Source organism: Manis pentadactyla, chromosome 12, assembly GCF_030020395.1.
Source record: "Manis pentadactyla isolate mManPen7 chromosome 12, mManPen7.hap1, whole genome shotgun sequence".
In the NCBI taxonomy this organism is placed as follows: domain Eukaryota; kingdom Metazoa; phylum Chordata; class Mammalia; order Pholidota; family Manidae; genus Manis; species Manis pentadactyla.
Window position 1 is genome coordinate 20,750,733 of NC_080030.1, and position 15,305 is coordinate 20,766,037.

Here is a 15,305-nt window from a genome sequence, read left to right on the forward strand (position 1 = left end):
CACAAATTGCTCAGAAGTGCAATTATCCATGAAAGTGAGGCCGGAGGAAATTGTGCCCCATGAGCTCTCTTGCAGAGGATGCGGCATCACGAGTGCCTCAGCCCCCCGGTGCTTTCACGGCAAGAGACAGAAAGCCGACTGAAAGGGGCTCCCACTGGGGAGGTCAGGGGTGGCGTGGTCCCAGGGCTTGACAGGTCCGGGAGAGTCTGATTTCCTTGAAACTCGTGTGGGTTTTTGCTTCATCCCCGGGGCATTTTCCAAGATGCAGTAGACTGGTGTATCTTTTTTTTTTTTTTATTTTTTAAATACCTTTATCTAGAGTTTCTGATAAAGTATGTGTTAGAGAGAGTTTTTAAGGATAATTTCTTTTTAACTTCTAAAGTGAAGCTGCACATACATTCTTACAGCATGCCAATATGCTTTTAAGTCAGGTATTTTTAATGTAAAGCTTTCAAGAAAGCATGTATCAGGTGTTGAATTAAATTGAAAACATGGCTTCCCTCTCTTTTTTGATCATCATTGGAAGAGTTCTTTAGAAAAAAGCTAAAACAAAAACAGGATGTTACATAGATTGCTGCTTCTTTTCCAAACACTTCTCAATATCATCAAGCACTTGAACGGCAGCCTTTGGAATTCGAGTCCCAGGACCAAATACATTGGAAACACCAACTTCAAACAGAAATTCATAATCCTGTGGTGGTATCACCCCTCCACACATGACAAGAATGTCTGGCCGTCCCAGAGAGTTAAGTTCTTTGATGAGCTCAGGAACCAGGGTTTTATGACCAGCAGCAAGTGTGCTTACACCCACGGCATGCACATCTGCATCTACAGCCTGCTGGGCCACTTCCCGGGGAGTCTGAAAAAGAGGACCTATGTCCACATCAAAACCAAGATCAGCAAATCCTGTAGCAATAACTTTTGCTCCTCTATCATGTCCATCTTGTCCCATTTTTGCCACAAGAAGGCGAGGTCTACGACCTTCATGTTCCATGAATTTATTAACCCTCTTAATAGCAAATGATATCTCTTTACTTTCTCCAAATTCCTGGCGATAGGCTCCACTCACCATACGATCACTAGCTTTATGTTCACCAAATATCTTTTTCATGGCATCTGTGATTTCTCCAACTGTACATCTTGCACGAGCTGCATCCACTGCAAGAGCCAGAATATTCCCATCGCCACTGGCAGCACACTCAGTCAGGGCAGAGAGACACCTCGCAGCCACAACTTGATCCCTGCTGGATTTAACCTTCTTAAGTTTTTCAATCTGCTTGTTACGCACTGAAGTATTGTCAATAGCGAGAACATCCACAGATTCTTCTTTTTCCAACTGGTACTTATTTACTCCAACAATTACCTCAGAACCAGAGTCTATTCTAGCTTGTTTTCGGGCAGCACATTGTTCAATTTGAAGTTTAGGTATTCCCTCTGCTACAGCTTTGGCCATCCCACCCAGCTCTTCAATTTCATTAATGAGCTTCAAGGCAGCATCACAAACATCATTTGTAAGTGACTCCATCATATATGAACCTCCCCAAGGATCAGCCACTTTGGGAATCCCAGATTCTTCCTGAATGATGATTTGTGTGTTCCTGGCAATTCGAGCACTTTTCACCGTTGGCAAACCCAAGGCTTCATCAAAAGAATTTGTGTGCAAAGACTGAGTCCCTCCAAACACTGCTGCCATTGCTTCCACTGTGGTACGAATAATGTTATTATAAGGATCCTGCTCAGTAAGTGACCATCCTGATGTCTGACAATGTGCTCTCAGAAGAAGAGATTTAGAGTTTTTAGGCTGAAACATTTTCTCTATTAAGTGAGACCAGAGTTTTCTCCCAGCTCTCATTTTTGCAATTTCCATATAGAAGTTCATCCCAATTCCCCAGAAGAAAGACAACCTTGGTGCAAACTCATCAATTGTCAGGCCTGCTTGGAGTCCAGTTCTACAATACTCCAGTCCATCTGCTATAGTATAGGCGAGTTCCAGAATGGCATCAGCCCCTGCCTCTTGCATATGGTAACCACTAATTGAAATTGAATTAAATTTTGGCATGTGCTTTGCTGTATACTGGAAAATGTCTGCAATAATTTTCATGGATGGTTCTGGAGGAAAAATGTAAGTATTTCTGACCATAAACTCCTTTAGTATATCATTTTGGATTGTACCAGTAAGTTGTTCTTTAGGTACGCCTTGCTCTTCTCCAGTTACTATAAAATTTGCAAGGATTGGAATAACTGCTCCATTCATGGTCATGGAAACTGACATTTTTTCTAAAGGAATTTCATCAAAGAGAATTTTAGTATCTTCCACAGTGTCAATAGCAACTCCAGCCATTCCAACATCACCACGAACTCGAGGGTTGTCTGAATCATAGCCACGATGTGTTGCCAGATCAAAGGCAACGGATAATCCCTGTTGACCAGCTTTAATATTGTCCTTATAGAACTTATTGCTCTCTTCCACAGTACTAAAACCAGCATACTGACGGATGGTCCAGGGCCTAAAGGTGTACATAGTAGGATATGGTCCCCACGTGAACGGCTTCACTCCTGGAAGTTCTTCAGGCAAGTCCTTGGTATCCCTACTGGAATATAAGGGCTTTATGGAGAGCCCTTCTGGAGTGTGCCATATTAGGTCTTCTGGGTTTTTGCCTTTCAGCTGCTTTTTAGCCAGAGCAGCCCATTCTGGGTGAAGAGGCAATTGCTGGTGCAGAAGTCGCTGCCATATAAGCCTGGAGTCTGATGATTCTTTTAGCTGCTTCAGGTGATGAGGTGAACACATGAAAAGCCGAGTCTTAGCCCTCAACATGATGAAGCATGGAAAACACCCAAACAGAAAGTCTGACTGGCCGGCCTGTTTCGGCCCTCAGCTGTGGGAGAGACCGGCTGGACTTGGCCGCCCGTAGCTTACGCGCCTGAGGTGCACACAGCTGGGTCCCCACTAGACTGGTGTATCTTAACGTCATAGGAAAATAGTTTGAAATAGCAGCAGATTGTTTTTGTTCTGGGCATCCCTGTCTATCACACAGCCCTTCTTTCTAGCATTACAGGCCAAGTTCAGGGACAAAACGTGGAGCAAAATTCTGAGCCTCCCCTGTAAATAAAATGGGCTCGTGAGAACCGTAGCGGAGAAAATGTCTTCAAAACTAAGGATTTCAACTGGCAACATTCTGGCTTTGAGGAAGGATCCAGAGGTGAAGAAGTGAAGAATTAAGTGTTGGAAGTTTATCTACATATGACGCTTTGGAAGAATCTCACCTCACCCATTTTCTTCATGGCAGAACAAGGGGTGAAAGCTCTTTCTGGGCTGCAGGAGGAGTTTTTTCAAACTCAGGAGGGGAGGCTGTAAGGAAGGTCGCCGAAGCTGCGCCTTGGGGAAGGGACTCCGTGTCATGCACACGCAGGCTGAATGAGCCATGACAATAACCCCTCGACAAGCTGTGGAGCCCCCGAGTGCTGGGGGCTGTGCCCTGAGGTGTGGCCGGCACAGCATGGAGCCCGAGCACCATCTAAGCAGAAGGGCCTCCTGGGCGGAGGCTGACTGAGGCTTACCTGAGTCCCCCAGGGCCTTTACCCAATCCCTGGGGCAGAAACATCTGGATTCAAATCCTGAAATGACTTTGTAGTTATTAAAGAAGCTCCTCTGGAAATAGCAAGATTATTCTTGCTCTTGGGAGAAAACAGGAGCTCAGGGGAAGGCAATAAATTAGAGAGAAAGTGTTTCATGTTCCTCTGGCTGAGCTCAAATCCTATATACAGGTTCTAGGGAGGCTCCAGGGAAGGTATCTTAGTAATTCATATGCAAGCGTTTGTCTCACTCTAGTTCATAATAACCAGTTATTACTGATTATTAATCGGTGGGCCTGCACCCTGCCATGTCACTCTCCCTCCAGGGTGGCAGCCATTTCCTCACACTTCCTATCTGATTTGGCTTTGCAGAGACAGAGCTCTTTAAAAATTATTTTCCACTAGTAGTGCTGCCTGATGCTGAATTCTGAGGATAAGTAATTCTGCTTACCTACTGATACTCTGATTCTTTACGAGGAATCTCCTAGCCCACCATTACCTCCAGGCCTTGGGTGTGAATCGCCAACCAATCGGTATCAAATCTCTCAGACCCAGAGTCACAGTCTTGGGCTGGCATGGCCTCAGAGAGCCCGGAGCCCACTGCTTTCATCATTCACAGGAGGAAACCTGACTTCCTGGGAGGGGGCACCGGACGGCCCACCCTCGAGGCTGCCTTGATTGTGGCCCTCTCCGGCCACCTCTACTCGCCCACGGGCGGGAGGCCAGCGTCCTGGCAGAGGCTGTCCTGTAGGGCAGTCCCAGGCCTGTCACACATCACCAGGCGATGCCCAGGGAGGTTGTGACTAAAGCTTCATCCTGTTTCCTAATCCCCACTCTGCGCATACACGTTTCTGAGCCCTGCTTGAGGAAAGACTCAGGTTTGGATTTGTGTCCTCTGGCCCCCTGCACCTCTCCCTGCACCTCCCTCAAAGCCTACCCAACCGTCCGCCCCTCCGGCACTTGCCCACCTGCCTTCCTACCCATCCCTGGATGCAGGGATGGGCCAGACCTTCCATGTCCTCTGGCCAGGCCCGCAAGACCTGTGGACATGGAATTCATTGCCTGGTTATCAACAACCTGAAGTGATGATGATGGGGCTGCTGTATAAAGGGCCAGATGACCCCACTCCTAATGCCATCCCTATGTGTCAGCCAGAGACCTTTCTCCAGCGGGAGGGGAGGGCTGAGGTCACCACCCCTCTTCTTCCACGGCCTGCCACAGAAGGGACTGTGGGGGGGGCACACCCTGTGTGGGGGCCTCCTGAGACACGGGAGGCCAGAGGCAGGGCCGTCCTCCTCCGGAGCCTGAAGGACAGACAGAGGGCCCTGTCCTCACCTCCACCCCCCAGCGCAGCAGCCCTTGCCAGGCTCGGCTCCTGCTCCCTCCTGGCCCCATGCCTGGGGCCCAGAGAAGAGGCATCCCCTGCAGTCCTCGAGGTGTGGGTGTCCTTAGTGGGGCCACTCTTGGCGCCTGTCCCCAAGTCCCCGGGCACTGGGGTGGGGGCCAGACTCTGTGTGTGCGGAGAGGGGGCATGTGGACGGGGTAGCAGGGGAGGTCAGGAAAGAAAGACGAGGGAGCACCTCTCCCCGAGGGCATGAAGCAGTCTCCTACCACCCCCGGGGAGGAGGGACTGACCATCACGTGCCTCCTTGACCCTGGACGGATGGACCAGGGGTCCCCTTCATGCATGTGCCCAGCACACGGGGACCAGGCGCTCTGCATCCGAGCCCTCCGTCAACTTGCAGGAGGCGCGGTGTTGGTAAGTGTCAGCCGCAGGGCTGTGTCTCCTCTGATCTGTGATGTGGCAGCGGAGCCTTTGTCTTACGGGGGCGGAAGCTCCTTTTTCCCACATGCTGTGTTGCCCTCCGTGTGTGTGTGTGTGTGTGTGTGTGTGTGTGTGTGTGTGTGTGTGTCCCCGGATCCCACCATTCTTCACAGAGGATAGAATGGAAAGGAAAAAGCAAATTTTCAAACCTAAAAAGAAAGGTGCTTCCCAGAGATGAGGCTGTCCTTGCATCCAAGGGGGGCCCCGTCCTTGTGTGGGGGAGAAAAATTTTATTCATAGGTACAAACTGGTGAGCAGCTAGTGTCCTTGCAAGTCATTGTAAGAGGAAGGCCTGACTGCTTCTCCCTTAAGCTAACTATCATCCTCAATACATCTGCAGAAAAACCTGTCCAGAGCTCCCCAGTAGAGAAAGAAGGTGCCGTATTATTTTATAAAAAAGCAAACACAGGCCGAGGATTCCTGCTCCTGCGTGTGTCCACCAGGGAGGGTGCAGGTGTGTGCTGCACAGCAGGCCGGGGGGGCGGGCAAGGCGTGCCCCTTGGCGGGATCTCTGTCACTCAGAGCAATGAGGTGTGGTCCTGGGCCCTCTCCCCTGTGCATGGTCCTAACCTAGTGCATTGTGGGTGTGCTCCTGAGTGATGTAACTGTGCCTGCAAACAGGTCACCAGCAGATAGAGCCTGCGAAGGCTCTGAACCGGGGTCCGTTGGGCCACTCCTGAGATCTGCCCCCGGGAGCACAGCCAGCCTCCAAGGGGCGGCCCCTGCAGCTGGCACTTGCACTGTTTCTTTTCATGTCCACCCTCCTCCCCATGTTCCTTGTCAGGAATGTCAGAATTTAATGTGGGGGAGAGAGGTGGAGATGAGAACTCTCCATTTAGACTGAGAAATAAGTGAGGGACCTATTTTGGCCCATCCTAACCCACCTTCAGTCAGCCTATTGCCACAGCGGGAGGAGATGCAGTTATGGAGGTTCTCTTAGGGAAAGCACAGGTATTCACTGGGACACACAAGTAAGCTGCTTGGCCCACAGAGCCAAGTCCTGAGTGCATGATCGAACCCAGGAGGTGGTTTCAGACCTGAGGTAAGAGCAGAGGTACTTGCTGTGCTTGGGGAAGGAATGGGAGGCCTTGGGAAAGGAGGAGGGAAAGGGGCTGGGGAAAGGATGAGCCCCCAGCCCCCCGAACCTCCAGTACAGGGCACCAAACTCACCACATGCTCAGGGGGAGCAGATTTCTGGAGAGAACAGCTGAAGAAGCTCCCTTCCCCTGGCAGCCGGGCAACACTGTGTGTACCTGTGTGGGACTCGGAGGCGGAGGGGACACGCAGACATCGTGGGACTGCTTGGATTCTCCAGGCGCTGGGACTGGGTGGGTTGGCCTTTATGTGGTAAGGGGACTCCGGAGGACACAGGTGTCCCATCCCAAATAAACCTGGGAGCTCGGAATGAAAAGCAAAGTCAGCCTGCATTTTCCTTTTTACGCACCTTGAGACTATCACCCATTTCAGAGCACCCAGGCAGAGTGTGCTCATGCTTGCGAACAAGCGTCCAGTGCTCCAGGGAGACCCTCAGGTCCCTCCTCACCCACATGAACCAGGCCACACATGCATCCCTGTCCATGGCACAGGAGTACAGCCTCGCTCCTTGACTGAGGATCATCCTCTGAAAATAAACGGGGCCCTCCACACAGCCTCCAGCTTCTCTCGGGTGACTGATGTTTCCCATGAATCCTGTAGGATCCTGCTTTGCCCTTTCTTCCCTTCCCCTCCAAGGACAGTGGGATCAGTGCCCCAAACTTTTCTGTGCGTAGCATCGCCTGGGGATCCTATTAACATGCAGATTCTAACTCAGAAGCTCTGGGGTCGCCTGCAACTCTAGCTCCCAGGTGACTTGGCGCTTCAGGTCTGCAGATGGGTGGGAGTAAGACCCCAGTTCAACCCACGCAGCCCAGCAAGGGCGGTGTCCCCCAATGTGTGGGCCCCAGAGTCCCATTAGACGCCTGCGGAATGCAGGTCTCTGGGCTCCAGCCCGGTCAGAATGGAGGGGGGACCCCTGGCGTCTGCCGCTTAACGAAGCCCCAGGTGACTCTGGTGCAGATGGATGCTGGGAGCGCTGGCTCCAGGGAACAGAAGCACTCACAGCCCCCGTGGCTGAGCCTGGGTTTCCATGGCCTGCGGGCTTGTGCCGCTGCTGTGGGCATGGCCCCTCCACCTGAGCCCTGGGTTTGGGCCTCCTGGGAGATCTGCTTTGTGTGATGGCTACAGTAGTGAGAGCACCAGATCTCGACACAAGGTACAACTGCCATGTCAGAGGACTCAGGGGGCCGTGGAGGGGGCAGGTGTGGAAGGCCCCTGCACCTGCTTTGCTTCATGGAGACCCCCTGTACCTCCAGCACTCAGCACAGAGCAATCACCCGAGAGGCAGACAAAGCCGGTGAGCCCAGCAGGTCTGGCAGGGAGGACCCTGGATTCCCACCCAGGCTGCGGCCTAAGGGCAGTGCCAGGGCCCTCTGAGGAGGGTCGGCAGAGCTTCCCAGGACACCCAGCGTTGCCCCTGCAGAGACGTGTGATTTCGCGCAGCAGGCGCTGCTCTGGCCCTTGCCCCCAGAGGGTTGTACGCTGTGGTTCCACACGCTGTGGATCCTATGCCTGCAAAATGCAGTGACAGGTCATGTACAGACCCAATCACATGGGCAGATGATGTGGCCCTCCTGACATTCACACCTGGTGGCTGCTGAAACCCTAGAAAGAGAGTGTAATAAGAAAATAAACCACCGTTGCTTCATATACTCACTTCTCTTGCCAAGTGGGAAGTTTCACCCTTCAGTGGTGATTTCATCTTCCATGAAGGCTGTCTAGCTGCTCAGGTGAGACTCATTCTAATGTAGGTGGACTATGTTAATAGTAACGATCCTAATGTTACCACCATCCCCATCAGCAGCTACGATGTCCTTTGGGTGAAATAGGATTAGAACCTTGCAAAGCGCTTTTCTCCGGTATCCGAGCCTGTAGAGACTCAGGACGCTCGCTGTCTCTTGCTTCCTCCCAGGATTAAGCCATGCAAGCCTGTATGTGTCAAGTGGGCCTGACAGGGAGCAGACACAGCTCCGGATATTGGGGGTGGTCACAGGGTGCTGGCAGAGACAGACAGACAAGCTGGTAGGGCCACCGCAGCGAGAGTAGTGAGGGTGGCCTGGTGGTGCAGCCGGAGGAGGCTTGGACCAGCAGCAGTTCCTGGAGGGAACCCTGGACACTGAGACGTTTTCTAGGGAAATACCCTGGGGCCTGAGGGTCTTTCCCACTCAGGGAACTGGGGCAGCATGGAGTGGCTGCTGCTTAGGATAAGACGGGCTACAGGGCAGCGAGGATACAAAGGCCACTGCGAGCCCCACTGGGGAAGGCTTTCTATGTCCTGCCAAGGGGTTTAGCTTTCCCACTGCAGGATCCCCTGGAAGGCCTCACACAGAGGAGACCTGGAAAAGGGCCGCCGTGGGGAGCAGGTCGTGGATGAGACCTTGGAGAGCGAGCACAGCTGAGCCCCAAGGGATGACGATGAGTCAGTTCTGAGCTCAAACCAGTGGGGAGGGTTTTGCAGACGTGCGTGCTTGTTAAGGGTCAGTCTCCCCCTGACCTTCAAGCACCGTTTGATAAAGGATGTCAGTGGCCTGGACAGAGCCCTTCAGTGAGGGCAGAGAGGCTGTCCACCCACTGTATGCCCGAGATGGAGGCCAGAGGACTTACGGGGCCCAGTCACCAAATGCATTTTCAAACTGCTGACAGGGAAAATACTCACCACCACCAGATGGAAAGATGGTTAATAGAGTCACACCTAAAGAAAACAGAAAATTGACCTTAAAAAGAAAAAAACAACAGCCAATAGAAAAGCAGGCAGAGGGCATGTACAGACAGATAATAATTTAAGACAAATAATACACACAAGCCCAAAGAACATAAATGCACAAACCGGTACACGGGAAACCTATTGAACACCATTAGTGATCAAAGTCAAGAGAGTTGCTACTTTTCATTTAGCAGATTGGCAATATTTAAGAGGCAGACACACAACCCAGTACTGGGAGGACAGCTGGGGCGTGGAGATTGGAAACTTTGCCGAAAGCAATTTGAGAAATTTAAAGCAAAAACCATGAAAATTTCTTGGCCTGTGACTTTGCTTTCAGGAATCTAGCTTAAGGGAATTAACAAATGAGGCAGCAAATGAGGCAGCAAGGGTGGAGGTCCGTGAGCGCTGCTGAGGTATTAGGTAGACTCAGCTGGAGGCGGCGAGTTGGGACAGGAGCAGTGCAGGGCGCGGTGCAGGGCGGCTCCCCACGGCCATGCTCAGGGATCCCACAGTGACTGCGGAAAATGACCGCGCTCCAGCAGTATGTAAAAAGCAGTATATTAAACCACAGAAGCAGCAGAGTCCCAGTTTCACTTTTTAAAATGACAATACACTTTAATAAATCCTGGGAGGACGATCCACACAAATGGGGGGTGGGGTAAGGGGTATTTTTTTCATGTACTTTCTTATTTCCCTGTGTTTTGCCGGTTCTCCACAATGAATATTACTTTCATGGTAATTGTTTTTTAAAATCTAGCCCAGCAGGCACGCTCACCCCAGCCAGGTGACAGAGTCCCCAAAGGCACAGCGACGGCCGACGGAGCGGCAGGTGGCCCTTTGCCCGCCAGGTGCCAGCAGCGTCTGTGTTGTGGCCTCACCAATCCCCGTGGGGCGCTGGAGCAGAACCCCTCTGTGGGCCGGGTGGCAAGGGAGAGGCTGCCTTTCTCCCTGGGGAGGAAGGCAGGGGCTCAAGTGCAGCCAGGCAGCACACGAAAGGCTGTCTGGGACTCTCCCTGTGTACCTGTCCTGGACTCTGCACACTGTCCTCCCCACTGGCTTAAAGGGCCTTAGGGAAGCTGCCTGACTCAGGAGTGCCATCAGGGTGCAAAACACGCACCCCAGGGGACAGGCCAGAGGGGAGCACAGCCATCAGCCACCACCTCTGCTCTCTTGGTTGAGGCCCAGAGGGCAGCCCTGCCCTGTCTGGCGCCCTGCAGAGGAAGGGGCGGCGACTCCAGTGTGTGCTCTTTACCCTGGAGGGTTAGGCTGGTTCCGCAAACCTGTCCCCATACCTGGGTGCTGTTGGGGTCAGCCCTGGGCCTCCCTGAGGAGCTGAGTCCCAGGGTGCAACCAGGTCAGTGTTCCTCCAGCACAGGGCGGGTGCTGGCTCTGTCCCAGGTGCTGGGCAGACCCAGCGGCGGGCCTCCTGTCTGGTTCGCGCCCTGTCATTGCCCCAGTGCCAGAGGAGCATCTGCACGGTGTCTGCCCGCAGTCAGGGCCAGCCGGGGCTGGCTTCTATGGGCCCGAAGCTTACACAATGTTGGAGGGCCACTTTAAGAAAAACGATACAAAAATATTAAAAAACTGGCTCACAATAAATTATACAGAATGAGAAAACAGCACATTTCAAGATTTTAGAAGCCTACAAAGGCCACAAATATCACAATACAGGAAAATAGTGTAATCTTATTGATTAGCTGACCCTCATGTCTCCACCGCCTCCGTGGAGACGAACTCTGCTCCCATACATTCTGACTCTGGGGTTCCGCCTCAGCCCCCATCCCTCCAGCACTCCTCAGCAAGCCTGCTGGGTCCTCCCAGAGGGCAGGAGGTTGGGAGACATCCCCGAGATGGCTAGCGACAACATCGCTGTGTGGGGAGTGACTGCGGCCACAAATTAACCCCCCAAGCCTGAACTCAACTATCCCCACCTCAGCATCCCCCGAGCCAGACCCCGAGTCACCTGCAGCCACCCCAGGACCCTTGCCAGGGTGAGTAAGGGGTCTCGCGCTTCAGCATAAATGGCTGTCCTGTAAAGCCACCTCTGTGCCCAGTAAGTAGTTGTTGAATTGAGTAAATTCAAGTGTCAAAGGACAGTGGGAAGTCGTGGTTTATAGTGAGAAATGCACATTTTGTCTTCATCCCCATTTCTGGCACAGAGCTCCAGAAACCCTAGGCCTTTCTGGGGCCATAAGTGGCCTCGGGAGTGTCTTTGGTCATAGTACTTGGTCTCCTGTCCTCCGGAAACGGCTTCAGAGCCGAGAAGGTGCAGTGGATGTCTTGTTACTTGTAACAAGCATCTTCCACCATAACCAGGTCTATGTAATGAGCTGACTTTCGGAGCGCATCTAGGGATAGGGGCTGGCTGCCTGGGGATCCAACCGTGTTGTAAGAGGGTTGTAAGGGGAGAACTGTGCCAGTAAATGGACTGAAAATGAGGCGGGGGCTGTGGGAACCTCAGATCCACAGCTGGCTGGTCAGAAGCCCAGGTGACCAGCGACTTGGGCTTCTGAGTGGCATGTGTGTGGTGGCTGTCTTTGCAGGACTGACCCCTTAACCTGTGGGATCTGACACTCTGTCCAGGTAGACCATGTCAGAACCGAGTGACTAGAAGGACACCCAGCTGGGGTCCGAGAATTGCTTGTGGGTGGTGTGTGTGGGGGGTGCCACATACAGGTTGGAATCGGTACTAAGACCAGCTGCCCTTGTGGAGCTCAGTGCAGACACCCAGACCCGCAGAACCAAGGGCATCTTGTCCCGAGCTGGATTCCTGGGTCTCCTTGGGCATCACCCGAGTCCTGGGGACCTGGAGCTGACCTCAGAGCCAGGAGAGGCCCAGGTCATTTAGAAAGTTGAACGTTCTCCATAAGACGTACTTAGCGTCACTGCCCTAGACACTTGCTCTGGGGCGGCCTGCACACTTCTGCCTGGGACCCTGGCCCAGAGATGTGAAGCTGGGGCTGCTTCTGAGAGCAGGGCCTTCGTTCCTGTCTCCCAGCCGCTGGGGCAGCTGGAAGGAGAGAGGGAGGTGGTCCATTTGCTCAAAGGACTTGCTGAAGTCTGAGGGTTCGGACTCCCGAGCACCGAGTGGAAGCTGGAGCCCTGCTGGGCATTGTTAGGAAGGACGGACCCAGGGAAGGTCATTCAAGGACTCCTGGCAGGGGCTTTTGCTCACCATCACCCAGTCATCTGACCTGCCAGCAGGAGAGCAGCTTCCGACACTCATTCTTCCACCCATCTCCAAGCGACGGAGACCCTGAGGTTCACACTGGGTCAGCACTGCTGTCTGGGGACGAAGACCCCAGGTGCGTCAGTGTGAGGAGCCATCTGTCCCCCCGCCCTGTGCTTACCTGGCCCCCCTCCCGCGTTCCCCTCAGCAGGGAGAGGGAGGGGGCAGTTTCAGAGCTCCAGGCCTCTCGGGGACACCAGAGGCTGTGGAGGCCCTGCGGAGGTCCACAGCCCGGCTTGCTCAGGCCTGACGCTGCCCTCTCTTCCTCAAGGACTGAGGGGTGGGCGACAGCCTGTCCTGGCTGTCTGCTGGAGTCGGGCCCGGCCTCACCCAGGTCTGAGCGGCGGCAGTGTTCTGTGGGCTGAAATCAGCGTGTGAAGCAGCCTCCTGCTTTGACACCTCGAATCTCCCAAATGGGTGAGGGACACGTTTCCGTTTCAGACTGTGGGCCTGGTTCTCCCTGGGTTTGTGGGGAACATCACCGGGTGAGGACTTCTGCAGTTTTAGCATCAAGTCTGCTGGACGCTCTTCAAAGAAAAGCCTCAGACCAGCCCACCCCCCTTTCTCTGGAGAAGCAGCCCTGGATGCTGGGCTCCATCAGTGAGAAGGTCCTGAGTGAGAAGCCCCCCAGGGCCCCCTGAGAGGACCAGGCCGTGCACCGTGGCCAGCCGGGAAGCCGAGAAGGGGCCCCTGCTTCTCCCACAAACTGGGCCAGCAGCCCACTGAGGGCTAAGTCTTACACCCTTCCCAGAGTCTCCACCCTTCACACGTGGCCCTGAACTTAGTCCCCCAACCTCTAAGAAACAGTCCAGTTGAGTGCTAACTGTTGTAAAAAAAACCTCAAATCCAACTCCAAAACGCAGGTCATTGTATCAATGCACTCATTTCATGCAGATCGGCTGCTGAAGAGCTTTACAGGCACCCTCCGTGCTCGGCTTGGCCGTGCCTGTGAATCCAAGACCCACTGAGCCCTTCAGACGTATCTGCAGCTATTTGCAGACACGACACAGATGGCGCCTCGGCAGGTGGATGCTACAGAGCTTGGAGTTTGGGGAGGACAAAACAGATACCACAGTCTGCATCTGGCTGTAATCTCACTTTCCTCCTAATCCGTGGAGCCTGCTGTCTGAGGGATGCCCTCTGAGCCCTTGAGGGAGCTGGGTCCCCACGGGAGAGCTCAGTCCCTGAGGCCCCCAGCTGGTAGGTTTGGAAATGTCTGGACCTGTAACGTGCTCTGGGGCCGGAGTGGGCTTGGGCTCTCGGCTCTGGGTCAGCACGCACCCCCAGAGGGGTTCTCTGTGCTGCGGGGAAATCAGTAGGCTCCAGCACCACCCAGGACAGAGAGAGACCCTCAGGAGTCTCCGACTGCAGAGCCAGGTCCTCTATAAATGGGTGTTCTGAGGATGCTCCCAGACACAATTTGGAATGCTTTTTGCTGATTTCTAACAATCAGGGAGAATGGCAGGAATATCAAAAAGTTTGGAATCAGGCTGGCATTGTATTGTTTTAAAAAAGGAAAATACAGTAGAAACGAGGTCTGCTCAACATTGCTTCCCAGCAAAGTCTTGGGATCAATCCCTGAATGTGTGATCTGCTGCAGAGATAGCCGGAAGTCTGTCTGGGTCAGCAGGAGCAGGTCACACCAAATCCTCACGGCCCACTCCTCATTCAGGCCACAGTGCCCAGTTAACACCTCAGCGAACCCCACAGAGGGCATTTAAAAGCCTGCATAAGGCATCTGACATAACGTCCTGTGTATGACATAGAGACATGTGGGTTGGAGAGTAGCACAATCAGGTGAAAGCTGACTCAGGCGACCAATTACATTTGCAAACTGGGCTGATGTCAAGTACGAGCATGGAGCATGCCATGCTTATTTCCCCGTGTTTGGAAATAGAAATTGTTTGCATGTTCTGTAGCTACCACAAAACCTACAGGGGAACACTAGCGGGTAGGTGAGCACACTCGGCACAGACGCTCGACAGCCCGAAATCACGGGTTCAGATCAATGAGCAAAATGCCAACCAGGATGAACACCAAGTTTGGATTTTGATCTCTGAATATAGGAGAAACATCTTAGCAATTCACATGGAAAATAACTGGGGGTTACAGAGACCACAAGGTGATGTGATTAAAAAAATACACACGCTCTTGCCCTGCCTTCCTGGGCCACCCGTGTTGAGGTCTAGGCAGTGTTGGGGCTGCAGTCCGTACCTGCTGAGCAAACGTGTCCTGTTCCTGCCTCAGAGACCTCCTGGTCTGGCAGGGAGAGGACATGAAAATCAGTTTTCACCCACTTTCTGTTCAATTCTGGCATGGGCATTTCAGGAACCAGGAACAGCAGCAAAGCAGGGAACGCTGAGGCGGGTGTCCGGAAGCACGCCGCACAAAAGACAGCAGCGGAAAGGTTTTAATGTTTGAAAGATGTATTTTAGTTTTTTACTGTAAACAACCCCCACAAATGCACATTGTGAGAATTGGAGAACACTAAGAAGCAGTGGAGAAAAAGTCACCTGTGTCTCCCAAAGACCAGCTGTGTCTAAACAGGACGGGACGCGCCTGTGGAGAGATAGGAAGCTTGGTTAGGGGTCGGGGGGCTGCCCTGGCCCCTGGGGTTCCATCTCCTTATCCCCTGAATGAAGGGCCTGGCCGGGGGGTGCTTCAGGCCACTTCTAACATCACGTGTGACTCACTGATAGTACACGGCTGTCTCCAGACGGCCAGAGGGCTAGCGGGTCGATCAACGCAGTTCCAGATTCCAGAACAGAAAACCAGAATCAATGAGCAGTGACAGGTAAACAAATAAAACTGCATCAAAAGAACTTTACTGATAGTTAGAAGTACCCCAAAATAGAAGGCTCTACCTGCCCAGTGCTCTG

General features: G+C 53.0%; 1 protein-coding gene across 1 annotated transcript; it reads right to left on the reverse strand.

Annotated features, from left to right (window-relative positions):
* Positions 1-298: 298 nt before the first annotated feature.
* LOC118922152 (methylmalonyl-CoA mutase, mitochondrial-like) lies at positions 299-2,943 on the reverse strand. The gene has a single exon (XM_036904550.2). It carries the CDS (start codon positions 2,813-2,815, stop codon positions 563-565), a length of 2,253 nt encoding a protein of 750 aa, XP_036760445.2. The 5' UTR covers positions 2,816-2,943; the 3' UTR covers positions 299-562.
* Between the last annotated feature and the right edge of the window lie 12,362 nt (positions 2,944-15,305).

What these genes read in the sequence shown, in the direction of transcription:
- LOC118922152 (XM_036904550.2), bottom strand. Translation starts at nt 2,815, where the DNA reads ATGTTGAGGGCTAAGACTCGGCTTTTCATGTGTTCACCTCATCACCTG.